General features: G+C 43.6%; 1 protein-coding gene across 5 annotated transcripts in view; it reads left to right on the top strand.

Moving 5' to 3' along the window:
• BBS9 (Bardet-Biedl syndrome 9) overlaps window positions 1–26,393 on the top strand; it is a 1,968,820-nt gene that overhangs the window by 1,146,979 nt on the left and 795,448 nt on the right. Inside the window, exon 19 of one of the 5 annotated variants that reach the window (XM_078688236.1) lies at window positions 4,657–4,812. The exons of the other annotated variants lie outside the window; for them this stretch is intronic. Within the exon in view, the coding sequence (XP_078544362.1) occupies window positions 4,657–4,797 (141 nt within the window). The 3' untranslated portion in view covers window positions 4,798–4,812. Of the gene's footprint in view, window positions 1–4,656; window positions 4,813–26,393 lie in introns of those variants that run through there. 5 annotated transcript variants of the gene reach the window in all.

The following is a 26,393-nucleotide window of genomic DNA, read 5'->3' as shown; positions in this document are numbered from 1 at the left end:
GCCATCGATCTGATCTGACTGCCTCTTCGGGAGGAACTTCTGTCTCAGCATCAGGGGAAGGTCCTCCGCCCGAACCTGTCCAGCCTCCACTTCCTTGCGTGGAGATTGAGCAGCGAAAGTTGACAGCTTTCAACCTTCCTCCTGAAGTCTGTGATCTTTTCTTGGCAGCCAGGCATCACTCCACTAAGACGGTATACGCCTGCAGATGGAACAAATGTGTGGCATGGTGCACAGCAAAAAGGCTGAGGATCCCCTTTCCGCCCCTCTTTCTGAGGTTCTCTTGAATGAATGAATGATGTAGGTCTTATCATGCGCATACTTAGCCCAATGGGCGTCAAGGCGCCTAAAACAAATGACACAGCTAGCAGTTCAACCCAACAGTCCATCACTGATATGCTTTGATAAAGTACCAGGTCTTCAGGGCTTTTTTAAAGAGATCAATTGAGGGAAGTACTTTGACCTCAGTTGGAAGAGAGTTCCAAAGCTTAGGGGCCACTACAGAAAAGGCTCTTGCCCCCCATGTGGCTAGCCGTATACGCGGCACTACTAATTGGGACAGACCAGCAGATCGTAGGGATCTAGTTGGAGTATAATTTGAGAGCAGAGACCCAAGAGAATCATCCGGACCTGCCCTGAGCGCTCTGTATGTGAGACATAGAATCTTAAAGAAGACTCTATACTGGACAGGAAGCCAGTGAAGGTCTCTCCTGGCAGTCGTAGCAGAGGATGCTAAGGGAAGGGCCAGCACAAAACGTGCTGCCGCGTTCTGCACTATTTGCAGTTGATGAATAAGACCCTTGTTAGACTCCGCATACAAAGAGTTGCAGTAATCAAGCCTTGATCCTACAAGAGCGACTGCAATCTGCTTGCGGGCCTGGAGAGAGAGATAGTGACGGATCCTATTCAGGATCCTGATCACACCCCAGCATGTGGCCACCGTCCTATTTACTTGGAGCTTCATGGAGAGTGAGGTGTCAAAAACCACACCGAGATTTCTGGCTGATTGGGAGGGAGTGGGGCAGATACCAAGAGACAGAGGCCACCACTCATTCGACCAAGCATCTTGGTCCTTCCCAAAAACCAAAACTTCTGTCTTATCGCCATTTAGCTTTAGGGAGTTGATGACCATCCAATCTGCTACATGCTGCATGCATGATCTAAAGCTAATGGCAGACAGACGATCAGAGGAATGGGCCAGAGACACCATGATCTGGGTGTCATCGGCGTAGGATACCACCTCCATCCCCTGCGATCTTACTAGTCTAGCAAGGGGGGCCACATAGATGTTGAACAGGGTCGGACTAAGGGCCGACCCCTGTGGCACCCCACATTGCAACGACTTAGCAGGGGAAAGAAAGTCTCCAAGCTTTACTCTCTGTTTTCTACCGGTGAGAAAGGAGTTAAGAAGATTCAGAGCCGACCCAGAGACCCCTGCCTCCCTAAGCCGAGATGTTAAAATGGCGGGAGACAGGGTGTCAAATGCGGCTGTGAGATCTAATAGGACCAGTATGGTAGTTTGGCCTCTGTCCACTTTTCGACGGATGTTATCTGCAACCACAGTGAGAGCGGATTCAGTACTGTGACATTTTCTGAATCCGTGCTGGGTGCAGTCCAAGTACTCATTGGTTTCTAGAAAAGTGGAGAGATGTAGGTTAAGGTGTGACTCCAGTATTTTCGCAGGCGCCGGAAGCAGAGAGATGGGCCTAAAGGTTTTAAGAGTGCCAGGGTCCAGAGAGGGTTTCTTTAGAAGGGGCCTCACCATCGCCTTCTTCCAAACAGAAGGAAAGGAACCCTGAGTGATGGCACTATTCATAACCTCCAGCAAAGGTGGAAGAATACTGTTCCTGCACTCCTTCCTCTTGTCCTTCTGTCTTTGGCACCACAGGGGCTGCTCTGGGCACTCTAAAAGGCTACCTCTGGGCCATTTCAGCCTTTCTTAGACTTCCCGATCAGCCTTCTCTTTCAAGTCCCCTGTTGTAAATCGCTTCCTTAAGGGCATTACTTATCTTTTTCCTCATGTTCCCGTCATAATTCTCAGTGGGACTTGAATTTGGTTCTTATATATCTTATATGCGCTCCCTTTGAGCCGCCACATAACTGTCCTCTCAGGCTTCTGACTTTGAAAACTGCCTTTCTGGTGGCCATCACCTCTGTGCGCAGAGTGAGTGAGCTCCAAGCTCTTTGTTCTAACCCCCTTTTTTGACTGTTCATCTGGACAAGGTTGTCCTTCGAACTCGTCCTTCCTTCCTTCCCAAAGTGGTTACTCCTTTCCATATTGGACAGACCATCACTTTGCTCACCTTCTTTCCGCCTCCTCATTCTTCCAAACAAGAGGAGAGGCTCCACCGTCTGGATCCAAAGCGTGCACTTTCCTTTTACCTGGATCGCATAAAACAATTCCAGGTGGATGACCAGCTCTTTGTTGGCTACGTGGGCGCCAAAAAAGGTCGGGCTGTGCACAAACGGACCATTTCTAGATGGGTTGTTTTGTGGATCAAAGTTTGTTATTCCTTGGCAAAGAAGGAGCCGCCAGTGTGGTTGTGCGCCCAGTCCACCAGGGCGACAGCAGCTACCACTGCTTTCAGCTCGAGAGGGCGGCATCTAAGTAGCTACCGCGCCATCATCCCAGCGACCACGACGCCAACGACGAACTCGGAGCTGACCAACACCACCTTTCAACACGCAGGGGTAATGCTGATGAAAATGTTTCCGGATCCAGTCTGACACCGGGGTGTAATTCTAAGGTATGGAATCTATAACTAACCTATGTTTTTTACAGATATATTGTTACAGAAGGTAAGTAACTTGGTCTTATTGCTCCTTCATGCACTCTAACTTAGATAAGGTGGGTTATGTCACAAATGTTTTAATTTCTTAAAAGCATAATTGTTCATTCCATTTTCCCTTTTCTGTTTGCTAGTATTTATATTAAAGTTCTGTTTCCAAAATATAAACTATACAGGTTTTGCGGCACCATAACTTTGATAGAGACCGAGGGCCCCAATACGATGTCGGGAAGAAGGCCATCCGACTGTTTGTCGTTGGCGGTCCACATGTCATCAGAGGCATCAATCTGACCGCCGTATTAGGATATAGGCGGTCTGACTGATGCCTGAGGTGGGGGATCTGCTCTGCCTCCGACAGGCTCAAGGAGCCCGTCGGGGAGGAGGACGGATTTTAATCCCCATAATGGAGACGGTGCCTGCTCAGGCACCGGCGTGGGGGTTACGATGCACGTTTCTGACAGCCTTTCCATGGCGGTCTGACTGTGGAAAAGAACTTTGGGGGCCCCTAGCAGGGCTCCCGTCTGAACGCAGCTTCTGCTATGAGGCCTGGGGGCACCTTTGGTGCCTCCCATACATCTTTGCATTGTGTGGCAGGCAACAACGTAATTTTACTTTTGCGGCTTGTACTGCAGCCCAGAGCACATAGGAAATATGCCCTTTCCGACCGCCATGAAGGCGGTAGCTAGGATGTGGCCTAACGGCTAAAGTGGTCGATCCTGAAGCTGAGGAACCTGAGTTTCGGCATTCAGGCTCATTATCCTGTGATTCTGGGCAAATAGCTTCATCTCCCTGTGCCTAACAAAATGAACACATCTGTCTGTAATGCAACTGGTGCTCATGTAAAGGGTAAACAGCGTTTAGTTCACAAGCGGAACAACGCATGCCATAACAGCGCGGTCATTACAACGATTGTGTTGTTATTTCGCATACCGTTACAACCCAAGTCGGAAAAACGACTTGCGTTAAGGGGGAAGGAGGTGTTGGATTTAAAATCCAACACCTTCCCTAGTGTCCGCACAGACTGGAGTTGGAATAGTAAATTATACCATTCCAAAATCCACCCCCCTCTACAGCAAGTCATTGTTCCGACTTGCCTTGTAACGGTATGCGAAATAACAACGCAGTCGTTGTTACGACTGCGTTGTCATGGCATGCGTTGTAAACGCATGCAAAAAAAGGTATATATTTATGTAAAGCACTCTAATACCTTCAAGTTGGGTGCGCGCTATATAAAACTCAGCAAAAAAATATAGAATAATAATTAGGGAAGAGGAACCGGCGACTTGTCGGGCGCTACCGTTTCCGACATGATGCCTGTCGGACGATTGTAATGAAGTGTCCATACTCTTATGATGGTGTCCTCCATATATGTCTAGAACAGTGGTTCCTAACCTGTGGTCTCGGGTGCATATTCAGGCGAGTGCAACTGTTCAGAAAAATAAATAATAGTAGTAGATTAATAAAATGTATACATATAAAATAATCAAAATGTATAATTGGAAATTTGAAAATGCTTTGCTAATGTAAAGGAAGTTGAATTTGGAAGCTTAAAGTTAAGTTGGGAACCATAGTTTAATTTGTAGGAGCAGCACAAGTACAGTAAACATTTAGTATAGGTGATTGGTGGCGTCACCTGATGCTCTAATGTGCACCAACAAAAGTAGAGCATGCATTAGAAGCGTAAAAGACTACGTGAAATGCTAAAGTCTAGCATATCGCTTTTTGTTTTAGAAATGAAACCAAAATATGAAGAGCTTCAGCCTTTACTTAAAATTTAAATTTCCTTTTTTGTATATTTTTTGTTCGAGAATTAAATTCAATATTTAATAATTAATGTATATTTTATGTAAACTTGTTTTTGTATTTTTAGAGGATCAAATATGATAAATTGCTTAAGCCAGATCCCCAGCTACTAGTAGTTATTCAGTGGAGTTCCACCATACAAGAGAAAAAGTTAAGAATGTATCTTGTACCGTGCCCCCTATTCAGAATACCATCAATGTTACTGTGAATGAGCTCAGTCCCTGGATTATAGAAGGTGAACAGTTTTTATAATTGTACGAGAGTGTGGTAATAATCATAATATATAAATGGATTTTGTACATTTTAAAATGATGCAAAAGTGCATACAATTGCTGACGTGTAATTATAATGAGTGCAGCGTGTTAACTCCAAATGTTGTGGTCAAAAAGATATAGCTGTGTGATAGACCATATTTCAAAATAAAGACAAATGAGTCAGACTGTAAATTAAATAAATAAGCCAAATGCAAAGAAATGCAGGAAAGGCATCAATATGTATCTAATGACAATGCCTCACAGTGTTCCCAAACCCCTCTGCCGTTCATTTTTCCCAATATAGCATTTATAATTCCACTTTGATGTCCTACTGGTGTTTCTGATTCGTCCATGTCCTCTTGCAGGTATTTGGTGTACATCATTTTATTTTCATTTTCAGCACACTGCATACTTCCTTATACTCCAAACAGGCATTAAGCTAGCCTGCTGTTCGGCATCTATGTTAGGTTAGTCATATTTAAAAAAAAACATGCAAGAATAGTTGTCAGTCTGTTCCTACACTCTGAACCCATTTGTCATTAGAGGCAGGCAATCTTGTGCTTCATTCCACCCTGAAATATTTGTGCCATTTCCCCTTGAATTTCTAATGTTCACAGGAGTATCCCCTGACTGTACATATGTCACTTTCTCAAGAACCAGATTCCTGTCTATCCCCTGTACCCATATTGTCCCTCTCCCATGCCACCTCTGGTCTCTCGTAATCTGTGAGCTCCAGGGCACAGGTTCTCTTAGCATTGCAGAATCTTACATTTGCTCACAGTCTCACAGTCAATTCTCCTTCCATTACTAGTATTCTAAAGTGGATTCCGTATTATTTTTCTCCTCTCGTGTACCGTAGTTACTCTCTGCACCTTCTTCAGGTGTCAGCACTTCAGCTCATGCAGTCAATTTCCTCACTTTGTGCCCTGCTGTAGCCAAAGAGAACTGTAGTCCTACTTCTCGGTTTGTGAAAAATACCCTTTTGTGTTTTTCAAAATCTGGTTACCCTTTCCCAGTTACACTCAATGCTACCGCTCTGTAGCTCTTTCCTACCTATTGTCCTCTTTACTCACACGTCACATACTACGCCATCTTCTCCTGACACCCTTTTGTTAGGCCTCTTTCTTGTCCATCATTCTTGATGGTCCAAGTCTCCTCTCCTCTCCTCTCTTCTCTTCTCTTCTCTTCTCTTCTCCTGTTCTAAGTCTCCATTGCCCCATAAGGCGCATCAGCGTGTGCAGCTTTTTCATATAACGTTCGGATTTGGCCTGTCACTTCTCTCACCACTTGTTAGTTAACCTGGCAAAGAGAGGCGGCGAAGCTGTGTGTGAAAGCGCTGTGCTTTTGAAATGACTCCAGTGAGCTTTAAGAACATGTTTGCATAAAGATTTTGCAAGGTGAGAGCGATGTCTCACAATTACAGGACACTCAGAAAAGTAATCAGTTGTAAACCCGGAGGATTATCGCATTCTGCTCTGCTGCTTATAACTGCATTAAAAGATTTGTGTTCCTTTTACCTTCAGGCAATAAAACTTCATCTCAGAAGCCTGTCACGCGGCGCGGTGTTTGCATCTTCAGTTCACCGCAGCAGGGGTGTGCCTTTTGTATGCTTTTCTTCCAGCAGGGTTTACGGGTGGTCATATCCTTGTAATGTATGTACCTGTTGTTGAAAGGGGCCTCAGGCATGAGTTCGCCCTCAAAGGTCATTGGCAGATGGCTTGGCTGAGTGTTCCTTTGTGAAAGTCATTATCTCCTCTGACCTGCCTGGCCAAACCCATATCGGATTCTCTGCTTAAACTGGCTGTGTTCTTCTGCCATCTGTTGCATTTCAATGTCTGCTCCCCCCAACACGAGCGGCCAAAGTGACAACCGTTTTCCCGCCTAAAAGCAAGTTAGGGAGCCACGAAATGATGGTAGGAGCTAGTCTCTCGACTCCAGGAGTCAAGACATCAGAATGAAATCAGGAAGGCCCATGCCAGAGTGATTCAAGGTATGCCCGTGCTCAGAAAGAGCAGGGCCGCAGCACGGGGCTGTCATCAAAACATGTCACTGTGTGAATTTGTATCATATTTAATTCCTAGATGATTTAGGAAAAGAGAAAATGTGTGATTGTTGTAATGAGATTTGTCTGCATCAAACACTCGTTTTGTATATGCCGCCTTCTTCCAAAGTGGGTTTTTGGCCTTGCGTTGCCTTACCACCGGAGCCCTTGCGCCGATGGCATCCTGGGCAGAAGAAAGTTGGCGCCCTCGTTGCAGCAGGTGAATAAAATGAGGTGGTGGGCGGTCCATTTTGTGCTTACAGGTCAGCCACACACAGCTGTCGAAGTGGATTAAAACAAGTATGAGAACTGTGATGCTGCGTGCAATGGGGGCATGGTGAGTGAGCATGGGGGCGAGGTCAAGAGCGTGGCTAAAAAAAATAAAAAAATTCTGTAACTTTTTTCGGCCTTTCACCTTCAGGTAACTACATATAAAATAACACACAGCATACATGAAAAATAAATACAAGGTAAGTTAATCATTAGGAATCCTGATTGGTGCAGTGGAGAATAGTGATATATATGTTTAGTGCTACGAGGTCCCAGGCTGTGGTAGCAAGCACTGTAAATATGCAAGTCATTATTTGAAACTTGCATTACACACAGTATAATATAGGCTGCCACAAAATGCACAAAAATATTTTAGATTAAAAAGTGCTTCAAAGATATAGATTTTAGTAATTTCTAGATTTTAAGTGGTGCCATTTTTTTTATAACTGTCTTTTAAACCCACACAACATTAGCTGGTAACTCTCTTGCACTACCACTCAAAAAGAATACATCTGTGCATACAGGAAGATTCAAGGGATTCAATCAATTAAAGCCAATACCGGCTTCCAGGCACTCTTTACATTTACAGATTGACCAGTTGCGCACATTTACATTTATTTTAGGGAAGCAAGCACCCTTGCACAGAGGCGTGTTTAGCTGTCTGCCCCTTCCTTGGTTTAACAGAGCAGGAAACTGCCTTACACTTCAGCTGCCATATTTAAACTCTACAGAATTATCAGTCCCGGGGCGGTTGTCTTTTCTCATAAAGTAGGGGAACTGTTTTGCTTATATTAAAAAAAGTATGGGCACGTCTTGCTCCTCAGATCCTGTCCACTTCGACCATTGGATACACATCGAAGCTGTGACTGGCCTCTGAGTGCAAGCTTCTTGGCACCTCCCCTAAATATTCAAATTCACGCACAGCGTAGCTCGATCCCGCTAGTGCCAAATTGTTGGTGGTGCGAATGACGGTGTTGTGTGTGTCGGCAGGTGGGGTGAGAAGGAGAAGGGGGGGGTTTAATGGGGTGCAAAATGGCACCTACGTCAAGTAAAAATGATTGAAAGACATTTAATGTAAACAAATGGAGTCCAGTAAGAGGGACGCTGCTGTATGCTGGGCTTTATGCAGACAGTTCTGTGCGCTCCTCTGAAGATTGGCACCCTGGCCTAGGTCCAGCTCACCCAATGACACTCCTTTACAGCTGTGTCTTTAGTTGAAAGAATGGATGGAGACAAAGACAAGCACCAAAAGTGTGGCAGATCATACTGGCACTCTCAGAAAGATACTGGCAACTGAGGGAAACACATCAGCTGCACACGTTCCGCCCTGCCCTTGGCTAGTGGCCATTGTTGGGCGCATAAAGTCCAAACCTTTTTTTCCCCTTGACTAGCTGTGACCATTGCAACTTCAAAATCTAATGAAAACTGTTTGAATATTGAAATGAAACCTAGCATGAAAGAAAGGCAATGGTGTATTTAAAATTCTATAATTTGAGGTTACCATAGATTGTCTCAAACACAATGGAAACGTCTCTCCTCTGTCGCTGCCAGTTTCCATCCCCTGGCATAATAGTCTACTGTGGGCATCCTTGGCATGATGGTGACCACAGCAGACATACTATGGTAAGATAAAGGCATATGAGACAATGTATGTCCATGGAAGCACTTGCATGTATGAATACATAATGAAAATGGCAAGTTGGTGTTGAGAATATTAACCCCTGGTGATAATTTAAAGCTGATATTTCATTTTTTAAACTTCTCCAGTGTTTCAGATGAAAAATGACATTGGTGATCTGGCTGGTTTGTTATGCGTTTGTTTTAAAATGGAATATTGTTTTGTTCTGGACCTTGTGAGTTCAAATCTCGGGAGGCAGATTCCGCCGTCCATCCTTATGAGGTGGGCAAATTGAGTACCATGCATTTGATAATAGTATATTATTTTTCAACGCTTAGAAGCGTAAAAGTATGGCTTTTATACTGTATAATAATAATAATTATCATCATCACGTGTATCCATGGCAACTCATACTTGTCCGCTGGTTAGCTTGTGGCCAGAAGAAACATGCAGTAGCTTGGAATGGAAACTGACAGACGTGCATGTTTCATCCGGTGCTGCAGTGAAAACGTTAAAGAAACATAAACACTTGTACTGTTTATAGCATTGTATGTAAGAGGCCGTCACATTTTCCTTGTTGTGGGTTCTCAGAACATCTGGAATATGTTAGAGCAGCCTGTGCATCATTCCAGCTGAGTTAGTACTCTGTAGTGTTGTGCGAACGTCTCCATCCAGAATCAGATATAGCTACATTTTTCAGGGCTCCCTCGTGGTTGAGGCAGTACAAGGCGACAGTGCAGCTTGCTGTTCGGTGTGCTAGATCACACTAGAACCTACACAATTGGATCTTCTGCCAGATAGAAAGTGTATCGAAAGGTCACCGGGGCTTGCACGTGCTCTGCATTGTTTCGGAAAGAATTTAATGTTGCCAGTGTTTCCCAGGTGACCACTTGTTGCAGTGAAAAGTCATCTCTGAATGGGTGCTTATGGGCTATCTAGATAACCTACCTCCATGTCACTTTGTACAGCTCAAAGAGCACTGTTATTTTCCTGCCTCGAACGAGGTACATGTCAAAGGAAAAAGAGACTTATACATGTGATGTTTTAAATCTGTATTTTGGACTAGAATATAAAATGTCTGACCAACTCAAATGGAGTTTTCCCCCCCCGCATCACATCTACTAAGTTCAAGTAGCGCATGCCTCCTAGTATGTCTTATGTTAAAATAGTTTAATTTGTGCTACACTTCAAGTGTCTCAAAAGACTTTTGAACCCCTATATGCATTCTCCATCTTTTCTGAGAGAGTCACCCCACTATCCATTCCTTTAACATAATTTCTTTAATTTTCGCACTAAAATGTATGACTTTCTTCTTTTTCAGACGAAAGACTTAAGTAATTTGACAACTTCAAGTTGAATCAGGTCTAAGTTCAGATTTCACATCTCAATCAGCCACATTAGCCGTCACTCTTACTCTCGGGTATTGTTGCTGCAGTGTCAGTCTTCCCTATCCTTCCCAACTCTAACAGCTTTAAGGACTCATCAGGCAAGCAGAGGTCCTTGTTCAAAATATGTTTCTATTATCCCAATAATGCAATTATTAATTTAGAGAAAGAGAAAGTTGTAATTGTCCATCCTTTGGTGGCCCTCACTGGTTCTTAGCACAGACGGTTTGTCGTCATGAACTTGTGATGTTCATGTCTGCTTCTCCAACAAATTATATTATATCACATAATAATCCTGTTTAATATTCTTCCTTTAGAAGTAGATTTATTAGACCTTTTAGTTTGGAGTAGCATAAAATGTTTACCCTGTAATGTGTTCCTTCAATGGTACTGGTAGCCAGCAAAAATGTGGCAGATATCTACACAATTACCAAAGACCATGTCTTCTACGTATTTGCTCTCACTGAGACCTTGATTTCTGATGAAACTACGCTTAGACAATCTCAAACATCTTCTTGGCTTGACGAAACCTTCTTTTCAAGAATTGTGACACTCGTCATTAAGCATGGAGGAAGTCAATTACCGGTCACTCTTCATGGGCAAAATATTTGAAGGCCACTTTGAATTCATTTGAAAACTTACTTGTAACACGCATCATTGATCCAGCGTCCAGATTCACTTGAGTCATACTATATCGTTTGGCAAATAAATCAATGTTATTCTTCCCAAGGGCGTTTTGGGCCAAGCACAGCACAAGGTGTTAACCTTAGAATTCTTCTTTCTACTACATAACTTCATTACATAAGTGGGCAACCCACTATCAGCGAATGCTTTAATCATATCTGTTTCTTCAAAACCTAGTTTCTTCAATCAAAAAAACACCTATTGTTATGCATACATTGTTGCAACTCATCCATGAACCTCTTTTGTCTACATCATCATTTAGCTGCTCACCCTCAGAATCACTGTGTCCTGATAAATATGGTTATGTGATGACATTACGGAATTAAAAAAAAAATAAAAACACCAACCTTAGAGCTTGTTTAAATCCGGCTATAAAGTCCAGCTTCATAAGAGAGCTTAAGAACTAACCTGATTCACTTTTAGGAAACTTCCCAACCATCTATAAGGGAACATACACCAAGATCATCATGGATACTTGCAAAAACATGTCCATCACAATATGAACAGTGATGCTTGACCTAACCATTGATAGGCTCATCGTTAATCCTCTAACTAGGGGTGTTCCAGCAAAATATGACAGTAGCTCCATCTCATCAGATGACATAAATAAGTGGACAGTTGCTACAGCGGACTACCGATAGCCTGAGATGTAAGCTCTCTTCGCGGATCTCAGGTCTTCCCACTGCTAACAAGTTGCTACGATGATAGAGCACAATATTTTTTGAAAAGTAAGATACATTTATTTAATGGTTTTATATAGCGCTGGCCAGACCCGAGGGTGTCTGAGCGCTTTACAACAAACGTGTCAGGAAATCACATAAACGCAATAGTCTTGAGGAAAACATAGTAGCGTGTTAGTATACATAATGGTATAATGGATACTGGCGCTTCGTTTAAGTATGGGTATGCTGTACCGCATTGAAGCAAGGAGGTCTGATGGAGTCGTAGCGGTGTACACGTTGGCTCAAGCTAGCCCCCTTTATGGGTGTGGGGGCGAGGTAGGTGTCCGGTGGCTTGGCGGAGGTAGATGTCTTGATGGCAGAGAATCTGGCATCTGTCCGGTTCCGGCTAGTGTGCTCTGCCGGCAGCTATCAATACAGGGGCGGACAATTGAGAAAGAGGTCTTTGAGCTGCATTTTAAATTTTGGAAAGGATGGGGTAGTTCTGATGGGGACTGGGATGGAATTCCAGATTGTGGGCGTGCTTCCAGAAAAGGAGCAGGCTGCGGTTTTTGGTTCACGGGTTCTCAGCGGAATGAGGAGAAGCGTATTGGAGCTCCTGAGTGTCCTAGTCTGGCCGGCCTTCTTAAGTTTGGAAGCCAGGTAGTCTGGTTTCCAGGTGTGTAGGGCTTTGTGCGTGAGGCAAGCAGTTCTGAAATTGGCACGCATTTCGACTGGCAGCAATTTTAGCTCTTTGAGTGCGGGTGATATGTGATCGTATTTCTTTTCTCCTGTGATCATTCTGGCTATGCATTGAGTGTTGTCCTGAGGGGAGCTAAGTGGCATTTAGCTGTACCTGTGAGGGCTGCATTATCGTAGTCTAATCTGGACAGCACTAGTGCTTGAGTAGCTTGCTTGAGGTCCTTGAGCGGGGTATAGGGTTTTATTTTGTTGAGCAGTTTCATGTTGAGGAACGCCCCTTTTGCAGAGATTTTGAGGTGCTTGGCCATGTCTAGTTTTGGATCGAGGGTGATTCCCAGCGATTTTACAGAGTCAGCCAGGGTGATATTGCTGTTGAGGGCTACAATGGCTTTCAGCTAATCTGTGATTTGGGGGTTCTCTTTTTTGTTAGAGATGAGGAGGAATTTAGTTTTGTCTTGGTTGAGTTTCCGGTGATTAAGAGATAACCAATTTTGGACTTTTCTAAGAGTGTTGTTAAGTCTTTGGATGTCATCGATGGAGGAGGTTTTGAGATAGATCTAGATTTTTATTTTATTTTTTTAGTATAGTGGTGAGGGGTTCCTTGTAGATGTTGAAAAGTTGAGGGGAAAGAACTGATCCTTGGGGGACACCTCTGCTGATGGGGTGTAGGTCTGATGAGAATTTTTTGATTTTTATTCCTTGTGTGCGTTTCTGGAGAAAGGAGGAGAACCACTGTAGTACCGCCTCTTTTGCACCTGGACTATTTTGAAGTACTTTGATGAGTAGCTTGTGGTCAACCAACACAAAGGCTGCGGATAGTTTTGGGCGTATGAGTAGACAGCATTGGTCCGTGTCTAGTGACTTGTGAATGTCATCTATGATGTTAATGATTTCTGTCTCTGTACTGCAGCGTTGTCGTAAGCCCGATTGGTGGTGGTCCAGGAGATTGATGTTGTCCATGTGTTGGGTCATTTGTAGGACAACACATCTTTCCAGGATTTTGGATAGGAGAGGAAGATTGGAAACGGGTCTGAAGTTAGTCAAGTCATTAGTGTCCAAGCCCTTTTTTTTGGAAGTTGTGTGACTTGGCCAACTTTGAGGCTGTCTGGAATGGTTACGGTTCTCAGGGAGCTGTTTATGATTTTACTACAGGGCGGGGCTAAGGAGAGTTAAAGTTTTTTAGCCAGTTGAGTGGGAATAGGATAGAGGGCGTGGGAAGAGGGTTTGGAGGTGGAGATTAGTTTAACTATCATCGATTCAGAGATGGGTTGAAGGTTTTCCAGAGTATTGGTGGGTTGGTTGGGTACGATATCATATGTCCTTGGGGACAGGCTTATGTGAATGATACTGCGGTTGATATCCAAGGAGAGTTTGATCTTAGTGATTTTGTTGTTGAGTAAGTTGGCGAAGTTATCGCACTGGTCTTTGGAGGCCTACTTCAAGGGAGGGGGTGTTTTTGTGTTGTCGAGAGCAGTGCAAAAGAAGGAGGTTTTTTCGTTAATTATGTGTTTCTTCTTTACTGTATCTTCATGCCTTGACTGTTGTTATTGTGTTTTATTGTTAATAAAAGTTTATAAAAAAAAAATATTTAAAAAATGTGTTTCTTGTTCTTCCTGCGCGTTTATTTGAGTTGTTCGCAGAGCATTGAGGTTGGGTTGATCTGCCAGTGTCTTTCTGTGGCCCTGAGGTATCTCCTTTCGGTGTTTATGTCAGTGAACTGGATGGAATGTTTCTGGCTCTTTTTAGTTTCAGGGGGGCTAGTAGGTCCAGAAAAGAAGTCATAGTAGCGTTATAGTGAGAGGTGAGTTCTGTTGTGGAGAGCTCATTCATGGATCTTGGAAGGAGAGATCTCATCTTTTCCTCTAGGGTAGCTAGGGTGCTCTGAGTTAAGTTTCATGAAATGTAGAGATAATTTAGGGATTTTAAAGCTATATTCCTTTATATTTGTCACCACAATTGAAGAGTAATATTGCTACCGTTCTCAAAAGAAGACTGATAACAATTACTGAATGAGAATAAAGTGGGAACTAAAAGGGAAAAGCAGTATGTTTGTAGTCAAGCTTTAATCTGATGCAAATAATTAGACACTTTGTGCCGCTCCAGTCTCTAGATGGACCGAATTCCAGATCTTTTTAATTATCCATTTGAAGAGAATCTGTTGGGTTTCAATTCAGCTTACTAGTCAGCTGCGGCCAGTGCAGGTAAGAACGGTGGGGCCGGGTTGGGGGGGGATTTCGACAGACGACGATGAGGGAATATTAAAGAATTAATTAATTTTCCCTAGTCATCGCCCTTCAAAATCTCCCACCTTCTCACCTGGCTCCACTCGACCCCACCGTGCTTACCTGCACTGGCCGCGGCTGATAGTTTAATTTGGTTCAATTGATGTTCCTGGCTTGCCTAAGATTAGTGCATAATATTACTGTATAAAGAAAGTCTGACTCGGTTGGTTCAGATTAACCAGATGATTAATTTTTTTCCTGGCGTGCGAGATGGAAGACTGCTTTTGAAGTGAGAATGGTACAAACAGATCTGTTTACTATGAAAGATAAGGCCTTCCTGATAGTGTTATTCATGAAAATTTAAATTTAGATACAAAATTCGAAATTAGTTCCCATCTGACATTATTGATAAAGTTTTGTTAAAGCATAGACAAAAGTCTTTGTGTACGCTTTCCACCCGATTTTTCAATAAGTATTGGAAAAATAGAATCAGTTTTCCAGCTCAAAGAGAATTTGTGCTTAGGTCACAAAACTATTATGTTGTTGCTGTTTCTTTCACCTCATTGTAACGTTGTACTAAACAGGGCCATAATTCTATTAGCTACAGTTAGTTTCTTTTTAATTAAAAGTGACAAAAAAGTTTAAAAATGAAAGAGTTAATAATGTAATACCTGCTTTCTGATATAGTGTATACAGTTCACTGGAATAGACTGAGTGTGTTGTCACTTCAGTAGTTTAGAGTTTGTGGAGTGTTCTGAGATGCATCATTCACTTGAATAGTTCCCTATACATTTTTAGATATTTGTAGATCCCTATCACACCAAACTATAGATTTTTACAAGTAAAAAAACTTTAAAGTTACAAATTGATCACAATAGTTTGACAAGATGCTTTAATATTAATATCTTGCTCTGAATCCAGCCAACACGTGTTTCGTCGTTTGGGACAGGACGCATGACTGGACTATTAATAATTACCGAATCGGGTTACTTTCTCTTTAAATTTGTAATACGACTCCACTTAATATATGGGGCTTCGTCCTAACATTAATATATTTCCGGAAGTCATTATCCCGAATGGCCATTTACACTCATCCAATGTGGTGGAGTTTACTATACCGGCAAATCGGGTGTAACGGTCTAGCTTATGAATTGATTTATGTTTATGTTTATGTTTGGCATTTATAAAGCGCGACTTATACCCGAGGGCGTCTTGGCGCTGAGATTTGCGGGATTATTGTTCTGTGCGACTTGTGGTGTCCAAATGGATTCAGAGATAACAACTATTGGTTAAACAACCATGTCTTTAGTTTCTTGCGAAACTGCAGGAGTGATGGGCTTAGTCTAATATCTTGGGGCAAGGTGTTCCATAGTTTAGGTGCCGCTGTCAGGAAGCGACGATCACCCCATGAGACTGTTTTGGACCGAGGGACCGTTAGTTGGTTGAGATTGGAGGACCGGAGCTGTCTAGGGGGCAGATATCGAACCAACTGGTCCTTTAGAAATTGGGGACCTTTATTGTTTAAGGACTTGTAGACTAAACATAAGGATTTGAATTTAATCCTATTGTGGATTGTCAACCAATGTAAATCTTTTATTGTTCCTGATATTGCCGCAAATTTTGGAAGTCCGGAGAGTAGACGTGCTGCAGCGTTTTGTATCGACTGCAGCTTTTTAAGGACCCTGGCCTGAGTGTTTCAAAATAAACCATTGCAATAATCAAGGGCCGACAGAACCAGGGAGCTAACCAGAGTTTTAATGGCAGCTGCTGGTAAAAAACTGACTTATTTTCTTGATCATGCGTAGCTTATAGTGTGCCGTTGATGCTACTTTATTCGCATGGTCTACGAAAATGAGAGCATCGTCAAAAATGACTCCTAAATTTCTGACCTTAGCCACTGGAGTTGGAAGAACTCCGAGAGTAGATGGCCACCAGGCTGAGGACCAAGGTGGTTCAAGTGGTCCGAAAATGACCACCTCCGGTTTTTTCCGAGTTAAGTTTTAGGCTGTTTATCGCCATCCAGTCTTCTATGGCCAACATTCCATCTTGAAAGCGTTGGGCCACCTCCAGACCATCGCCTTTAATGGCTAGTACCAATTGCGTGTCATCTGCATATGAAGTTAGGCTCATCCCATGGCTTTTGATGACACTAGCAAGGTCCGACACATAGATATTAAATAGTGTCGGACTTAGGGATGAGCCTTGAGGAACTCCACACGGCAGAGACAGCTGAGCAGATTGGTATGTCCCCAAGACGACAGCCTGGGTTCTGTCCTTGAGGAATGAGGCGAGCAATTTTATTACCGTTTGTCCAATGCCCATATTACCGACACGGTCGATCAAGATCTTATGATCGACCGTGTCGAAGGCTGCAGACAAGTCCAACATTACCAGGAGTGCTGTGCCACCCTGGTCTCGTATAGCTCGCACTTCATCTGCCGCCTTAATTAAGGCTGTTTCGGTCCCATGATATTTCCGGAATCCGAACTGTGTGTCATCAAGCCGTCTATAATTCTCAAGATACTCCGACAGTTGTGAATTCATAGCCTTTTCGACCACTTTTGCTATGAAGGGGAGACTGGCAATGGGCCTATAATTCTTCAGGTCACTTTTTTCAAGGCCCGGTTTCTTTAAAAGGGGTTTCAGAAGTGTCTTTTTTAAACCAGTGGGATAGGTTCCTGAACTAAGGATGGAATTGGATACCTGAGTAATTACTGGTATTAAGACGTCAACAGCAGGGAGAAGGACTGATACCGGGCAGGGATCTAATGCAGATCCCGTTTTAATAGAGGTGACAATGGTCTTTACTTGGTCATCGGTTAAAAGATTGAAGCTGTCTAAGAGGGTTGTATGTTTATTGGAGAGCGGGAAGTTAGTTATGTTGGACTTGGACGTAAACGTCTGATAAATATCGTCTACTTTAGAGAAAAAGAAACTAGCAAGCTCATCACATATTTTTGGGGATGGAGGAGGTATAAGGTCGGGAAGACTACCGGACAAAATTTTGGTGATTTCATACAATTTTTTACTAGAGTGTTGAGCTTGCTCAATCTGGGCGAAGTAAAAAGACTTTTTAGCTGTTGCTATCATTCCTTTATAAACGGCGAGTGAATCTTTATATCGCTTTCTGCTTGCCGCGTCATATGTTTTTCTCCACTGCCTTTCAAAGTGCCTACTATGTTGCTTTTGTTTTTTTAATTCTTCTGTGTACCACAATGCTGTAGGCCTAGCTCGGTTTTTGGATATAGACTTTATGGGGACCAGGAGATTGGCAGCATGGCCCACCCAGTCATGAAACTGTGATGTTGCAATGTTAGGATCGGGTGAGATCACAGGTCGCGTGATGTCTAGCTGATCTACCAGTTTTGAATGATTGATGTTCTTCCAGGCTTTAAAGGGAGTGTGGGGGTAAGGTTTAAATTTTTTATAATCCGTGGTTGGGACTCTCATAGTAAAAAAGATGGCGTGGTGATCGGTCCAAGTCATTGGCAGAATGTCAGAAACTTGGAGGCCCTTAACATTAGAGAATATACCATCTAATGTGTGTCCTGCCTTGTGTGTGGATGAGGTCACCAATTGTCTGAGCCCCAATATATCCATGTCTGAAAGCAAGGCCAGAGTATCACTCTGGCTCTTGTCTTCCAGATGGAAGTTCAGATCACCCAGGACCGTACAAGAGTCCTCAATGGCCAGTGATTCCAGTATGGTACTTAGGCCTGATAGAAAGTCTGCTCTGCCTCCTGGAGGTCGATAAAGGAGTATCCCTTTGATATTATATAGGGCACTCAGCTCCACTCTTTTACAGTGCTTCCGGCATCTGGCACTGCACTCTAGGCCAAACGAAGTTGCCGAGTAACGAGTGAGGAACTCGGGTGATGCCGACCATAGGTAAGGAATGATGTTAGTGTAGATATAGCTCGTCGCATGCGCTTTTTTTAAGGAAGTATCCTACCTTTGGATACTAACGATAGTCCCCGTTTGTCTTTTCAATTTGCCATTTTAGCATCCAAGTACGGACATTAATACAGTCCGCGTCGTTGCACGGATACCGAATCGTGCCAATTGTAAATAAAAGATCATTTGAGCACGCACAAATATTGTGCGTTTGTTTTGGGGTAAGCTTCATTTTGTTTTTAAATCCACGCACATGGTACAAACTGGGGAGGTGAAGCCCTCTTTAGCTAAATTACTAGTGAGCACGAGATTAGAGTCACATACCCCCACGCCAGAAGATGCTGTATGTCACCGGATATGAGCACTTATCGTATATGAGTACAATAGATACCTAACATGTATGATGCAAGGGCTAATTTAACCCTTGTATGCTAACAAAGTACCCATCGTCTCTTTACAGAATATAGTGTATTGCACAAGATCGACGTTCAAGATTACGTTTTCTTACACAGCCGATCTTAGGCTGGGACGGAATTATAACCAGACAGAAGTTATGTTCCTTACCTCCTGGTTACTGAACCATATCACAGGTTTGGGATAATTATCAGCTACTAAAAAAGGTTACACCTTGCTACCCTCTTTAGGCAATCCAAGAGAAGTTCCACGAGGTAGGCCTGAGCTTCCATGCTCAGCTTATATTTGGGTAGAGGACACAGATGGGTGTGATCTCACTTACTTATATTATATTGTGAATAGCGATGCGCTTACCCCTTCCCACACAGTCTACCACCAGCACCAAGGTTTTCTTTGTGACTTTCTTGATTTGTTGCTGATATTTTCAACCTTGTCATTTAAACTTTGGAGCTTAGTTTTCTCAGGCTCTGGCCTATTCCTGTCCCTCACCCTTCACCATTGACTACATCTACGTGGTGGTGGGAATTGTGATTATTTATCACATATTTGGAATGTTAAAGCATGGAATATGTCACTGGCATATTACAGTAACAATGCCTGAGAAATTGTGGGATTACATTATGTTTTCTGTATTCTTTTCCCAGCCCTGAGGAAGTCGTCGGTCCTGTCCCAAACAACGAAACACGTGTTGGCTTGATTCAGAGCAAGATACTAACATTAAAGCATCTTGTCAAACTATTGTGATCATTTTGTAACTTTACATTTTTTTTACTTGTAAAAATCTATATTTTGGTGTCATAGGGATCTACATGTACGTTAGGGATCTGCTGATCCATTTTAGGGGAATTTGGATGATCCCTAAGCACCCAATATATTAAATAATCTTTAGCAACCCAATATTGCCGATATCCGAGAGCGCCACTATCTATCCAAGGTAAAATCATCCCAGTTTTATTAATTTTTAGATATTAGATCGTCTATGTGGAGTAGATCTTTACTTACCTTCGAGATATTATGGTAGTCGATATTTTGACTACGATATTCGTCTGTTTGATATTTTTGTCCTGGGTATTTTAGCCATACTCTTGTCTTTGTAGAAGCTTCAGCAAACTGAGTGAATACTAACTCAGAGGGCTGCACCACTAGATTTTGGATCGACAAGCCACAGCTTGTTTGCCCACTAGTGCCTACAGTCATCAGTATTGCACATGGGAATAGGTAGCATGTTAAAGGGGGCATACACTACGATTTTTATGTCGCACCTGGGCAGCGCATGCGCTACTCAGCGAGGCAACTGTATTCAGGTAGGGACTTGAAGCTCCACCACTCTCCGCCCATATTTTTCATTCGCTTGTGTCATTTGCCACTGTAAACTGTGGCTGTTCATTGCTCAATAGGATTAGTAGTCCCTCCTTAGTACCGCCTTGTCTCATTTTATAACCTCCCATGGCGACAACCCCTGTTACGTGTTATTACTCACAAGGCTTTAATTACAGCCTCTGAACACTATTTTCTCAAATAACGTTGTCCGGCCTGCTGTAGCAGGCAGGACACACTCTCTCCTAACGCTTAAAAAAATATATATATAGCACAGGCTTCGAATGCATTTGCAATGTAATAGGTTGCACATTTGTTAGAGTTTAAGCTATTGGCATTGTAAATGACAATGCTTTTTATTTGTCTGTTTTAAGAACAACACAGAAATAAAAGGTATTGTCATTTACTATGTCAATAGCTCAAACTCTTGTAAATTCGAGACCTATTGCATTGCAAATGCTTGTTTTTAAAGTAATGGAGCATTCAATTGCAACTTCTCAGAGGGGCCATGTGTGACAACTGTGTCCGAACCCCTGTGACAGTCTAACAACACTCTCTATGTCGGGCAGCACTCTGTTGGATAGAGTACGCTCTTGGGGTATGTGGTTGCAGGTAAGTAGACTTTTTATTCGCAAAGTCAAGATTGTAATTTTCACTCCCATTGAAGGATGCCCGACAATACACAGAAACATTAAACTAATGAATAGCAAAATTACAAGCAAAATGAGAGCTTTCTTGGGCAGCTGAAAAGGCAGATTGTGACTTGTTAAGTAAAACTAAGCAAATGAAAGTGATATGTAATTGCCACGTTTATTTCTAGTCTGTGTGTTCAAGGCATTGCTTCTAAAACGTGGGAGTGTCCGTAAATAAGATTTGAAAGAAATGAAATGAAAAGGCGATTTGTAGAGCGTGAAACATTCACGCAAAGGTGTCAAGGCACTTACCCATGAAGGCTAAGGTTCGACAGACCTAACATGTAGTACTTTAAGCGGTCTGAAACACTGCCAACTGTGGTGTTGGCCTAGGATTGTTGTTGGTTAACCTCCTACGAGTTCCAGTATAAGGGAATCTTTTTTTCCTTCCAAAAGATCCGCAAACTGCCCTTACAGGAAATGGAACCCAGTTCAGCATTTGCTGGTGCTGGGTGAGGCCGCCTGCCTTGCTCGACTGTTAGCATGGTGACGCTGTGGGTAAGAGTATATACAAGTAATGTATTTATGGGACGCTAATCTGCATGCGGAACACAACAATAATGCCTGAGGCTGAGAGCTCTTTTGTCTTCCTGCTGGCTGCGCGCCTTAATTAGCTGCTGCAGTATTGCTGTAATTAGTAACTGCCTCTGTGACAGAAACGTGTAACCTCTGTTTACTTGTGTTTAGAGGTGATTTACCCGTGTTTGAGGCGTTAAACAATGCGCTGTGCTGGATGCTGGGCGTGTCTGCCTGGGATTAAGCGGTTCAACCCATCACTAATTATAGCTCATTACTTTTTTTTCTCGTTCGCCAGTGCCCCAGGAATTCAAAAAACTCAATGCATTTGGTGTAAACTGTCATTTATGCTACTCGGTTTCCACGCCTGTTTCTCCACTGACATATACACCCTTCCTCTTGGGTGTGTAAAACTTCAGTGGGCGTAGGACAAGCTCATCCTCATTTTAGAATGCCATGTCAAATTGTAATTCACGTTAAGGGACTGTTCGAAGATGGTTCCAAGTATCCAAAGGTGGTTTGTTCGCCGCCTTCGAAGTACGAAACACCCCCATTCTTGGGGGGTTTAACCCTTTGTGCTTTCTGCAGATACACAAGTTGACCTATTGGCCATGATATTTCCAATTAAAACTGCAGTTGTAGTATTATAATATATATACTTTTTTGTGCAATATACACCCCTGCAACAGTGTTTGGAAGAGAAAAGATGGTGTATTATTTGCTTGTGAGGGAGATGTTAGAATTAGTTCCTAGAAAAAGAGTAGCTTTGGTCCAAAATAATCCAAATATGGGTGCACCTACTGTGTATTCTGTTATAAGACAAAGAAAAGCTATTTAAGGAATGTGGCAGCGAGACCTAGTTGTAATAGAGCAGTTTATCACTGCATTCCTAGGCCAAGAATGCCTTCCCTGGGCTCCCACCGTAGCCCGGGCTGCAGCAAGAGGCGGGCTGCAGTATACTGGGACTCGTGCTACTTGGGTCTGGCTTACCCTACTTCCTGGTCATATCACTTCCATGATGGGGGACCAGAAGGCTTATCCCTCCTGATGAGACCGTGGTCCAGCCTCGTTGCGGACTGCGCACCAGTGTATCCCGCCTCCTATTTCATTTGGTCTGCATATGTCATATGCTATGTCACATTGCCTCAGTGTGTTTGGATTGGTTGCTTGGCTATGGAATATCACTGCAAGGTCATCTCTCTGAGATAGATTGCCACTGGGTGGTCAAAGGGCTTATACTGAGAAAACATACTTGATTCAGAGATCACAAAGTAATCCCTCTGTTACAGATTTGAGTCACAGCAGGGCGGCCTCAGCCTTATATTCTGAAGTTAACAAATTGAGAAACGCTGACAGCACTTGTTTGTTATGTACAGTAATGCTAAATTATAATTGTATATATATATATATAGAAATTACTACCCTGAGGAGGCGTCGAAAACGTGATTAAAACATGCAGTAGCGAGTGCTGTATGAAAACAAAAGTTATGATTACTACATTATAAATGGAAGTTCATGAAATTGATTCTCGGAGCTGCTGATTTTCAGCAAGAATGAAGCAAACAGTGAGGCAAGATCTGAGCACCGTCTGTGAGTGGAAGCAGGTCAAGGCTTTCAATAGCTCGCATCACCTTCGTGCCCATCGGTTCCCCAAACCTTCGCAACAATTCCTCTCTCTGGTCGCACCAGCGTGGGCCGTACCAATTGATAAATTACGCCTCTGCTTTACCACAAATTTTACGTTCCAGACACCCCACTGCTGAGCACTGTGTGATTAAAATGCAGCTGTGTAGCCACGAAAGCCAATTGTAAATTCAACTTTGACAACCTTGGCGAGAATTCAATGTTTTTTTTATTTGGACATGTCAAAATGAGAAGTATTGAATGGGCTTTTCTGTCTAGTTGTCTTTTAGAAGGGATTATATGATTTACAGCCTTGTACCAAATCATGGGAAAATGCATAGCGTTCAAACCCAAATGTAGTTTCTGCAGTGCTGCCTGAAACTATAAAAGAATTCCCACCAATATCTTTTATAGCATAAAATATAGCGCTATTGTGTTGTTATGTTAGGTTACGTAGTACTGTATTCCACCAAAAGGTGGTTACTTGGAAAGGTATGTGCGAGTTCACTACTTTGCTAAATACAGTTCTGTGGTCAGTAGGTTTTTGCACTATGTAACCTGAATGTCAGAATACCAGCGAGCAGGATAATCAGCACAACCTGATGCCCTAGGAGACAGAACTAAAACCACAAGTTCTGCAGACCAAGGATATTTGCCAAGCACCCGAGAGTAGAGGGTGACACCTAGGAGCACGGAAAAAAGAAGCAATCGACCATCCAAAACACGGTGCACTATCCAAACTCTATTATTAGAATACCAGCGAGTTCACAAGGCCCCTTAACCTTCTACTGACAACAAAACCTGGCGCTTTCAGTTAATAGATTACAAGTAAAGTTATGTTGGAGAACACACCAGGGAACATCAGATCCAGCCCCCTGGTGGCATGCAAGAGTTGTTGATATATAAATGAACTTAGTGGCTTCCACTTATTTCTCATCACCCATCTGCACAGGAAGTGACATCACTGGCTGTCTCCTCACCCATCTGCACAGGAAGTGACATCACTAGATTGCCCATCATCCATCTGCACAGGAAGTGACATCACTGGATATCCAATCATCCATCTACATAGGAAGTGACATCTTTGGTTTCCCGCCAAACTGTCTTTAAAAGAAGAAGTCAAGAAAGAGAACTTCATTTTCCATTACTCTTGTTTGTCTGCAGAGGAAGTGATGTCAGTGGATTTCCCATCATCCACCTGCACAGGAATGGATATCTCTGGTTTCCCACCAAAACAGTCTTTAAAAGAAGAAGCCAAGCAGGAGGACTACATTTCCCATTGCTCCTTTTACAGGGAACGGCATCACTGGATTTCCCATCATCCACCCATACCGAAAGTGACATAAATGGCTTTTCCATCATCCATCTGCACAGAGCATGACATCTCTAGTTTCCTGTCAAAACTGTCTTTATAAGAAAAGGCCAGGCAAAAGACCTTCATTTCCCATCACCCATCTGCACAGGAAGTGTAATCACTAGAATTCCGCCCACAGCACTCTGGTGTCCTCACCCCTCTCAGGACCTACTTAATGGTGACTGCAGCATGGATGTGCAGCGGCCGCGCTGAGGGCAAGCCCATCTGCACCCGTCTGTGCCCAGTACCCAGTGCCAAGAACCCTGGTATTTCCCCCTGGCCAGCACTACCCTGCTGCGCTCCCCTGGGCTCTCAACCCCGGCCATCACTCTGTACACTGCTGCCACACCGCACCACACAACATGGAAGGAGCAGATACATGCACCTCCTTCAAGTTTCTATGGAATATCCAACACCCTACACCCGCCACTCCTGCACTGGCAGCAACCTACTTGCTCACACAAGCCAGTCACCCGCTCACTCTAACACCAACCAAACACCACCCACACAACATGCCACACTCACATGCATGCTCCTCATTAACAGCTTGCTCACCTACATGCCACATCGATATGGGATCTACTGCACGGCCACTCTCCGGCCCTGGTCTTCCTCATGGAAACATGGCGAAACCCAACCTCTGAACCAGACAATGCTACAGCTATTCCCACTACGTACAAGATAGTCAGCACAAGCCCAGCGGTAGTGTTGTCATCATTTTCAAAGATGCCATCAGCTGCACCACCTACACAGACACCCCAACCAGCTATATGGAGCACCTCACATTTAAGATGCCCATCACAGCCGACTTCTCTGTGGGCAGACCACCAGAACTCCACATCAGTTCCACCAGGTACATCACAGATTTTGTTGCAGCCCTCATCATCAACATCAGCACCTTCAGCTGCCACAGACCTTAACTTTTTCCTAGAAAATCTCACCGACCAAAACTCTACGGCCATTCTAGAAAATGTTGAATAAGTGGCCTCACGCAGCACATTTCAGAACCCACCCACATGGCTAGACACCTATTAGGCCAGATTTTCTCTTTGATCAGGAACATCACAGTTGACAAGCTAGAAACCATGACCTGGACAGACCACTCCATCAGTTTTAAAATACCCCCGCACCACCACAGAGCTACCACTATTGGAATCGCCTGCTGCAGCTGTAAAAGCATCGTAGAAGAGGAGTGGGCTGCCGTACTCTCCACACACTGGCCCGAGCACACCAACAAATTGCTGAAACAACTTGATCACCACATGTGCAGACACCCTGGCTTCTTTCAAGTACAACCTAATGATAAGAGCCCGGCCACGGGCCAATTTTTACTCAGAGGAACTCAGGCTGATGAAACACCACTGCAAGCAACTGAAGCGCGAGCGGAGAACAAGTCAAGACACCACAGATAAAGATATCTTCAAATAAGTCCCAAGGCGCTGCCACCAGCAGATGCAGAACACTAAGCTCACAGCTCTTGCAGGTCTCATCTACACCGGTACTAACAGCAGCAAGGATATCTTTGTCATCATCAAAGATTTACCTGCGCTTCCTGGTGCTTCCACCAACATCACCCCCTCACAAGACCTTGTCAGCAAGCTCTCGGAATTCTTCTGTAACAAAATCACCTCCATATACAGTAACTTTGACCCTCAACTAGACCCTGTCACAATTGCAACTCAACTTCCCATCACTGCCATAGAACGAACCCTGACCTCATGGCCCGCCATCACCACCATCAAAATCGCAGCTACCACAAAGAGCATCCATTCAGGAGCTCTAGCTGACCCTTGCCTCCACCACCCCTGGGCAAAAGGCCTCTGACTGATCAACGAAGCACTAACATCTATCTTCAAACCTTTCATCGACTCAGTCACATTCCCAGACACCTGGAGACATGCCACCATTATGCCCCTGTTCAAGAAACCATCTGCTGACAACACACACTTTCCAAATACAGACCCATCTCCCTCCAGGCATACCTACAAAAGTTCTTAGAGAAACTAAAGTCACCGACCACCTCCGCAACCACCAGCTCTTCGACACCACACAGTCCGGATTCAGTCCCAACCACAGCACGGAAACAGCATTTATCACCACCACAGACGACATGCACATGGTCCTTGACAGAGGAGATATGGCAGCCCTCATCCTCCTGG

The sequence above is a fragment of the Lissotriton helveticus genome, chromosome 4_1 (assembly GCF_964261635.1).
Source record: "Lissotriton helveticus chromosome 4_1, aLisHel1.1, whole genome shotgun sequence".
In the NCBI taxonomy this organism is placed as follows: Eukaryota; Metazoa; Chordata; class Amphibia; order Caudata; family Salamandridae; genus Lissotriton; species Lissotriton helveticus.
The sequence above is the reverse complement of the archived record's forward strand: the minus strand, read 5'-3'. Positions and strand labels throughout refer to the sequence as shown.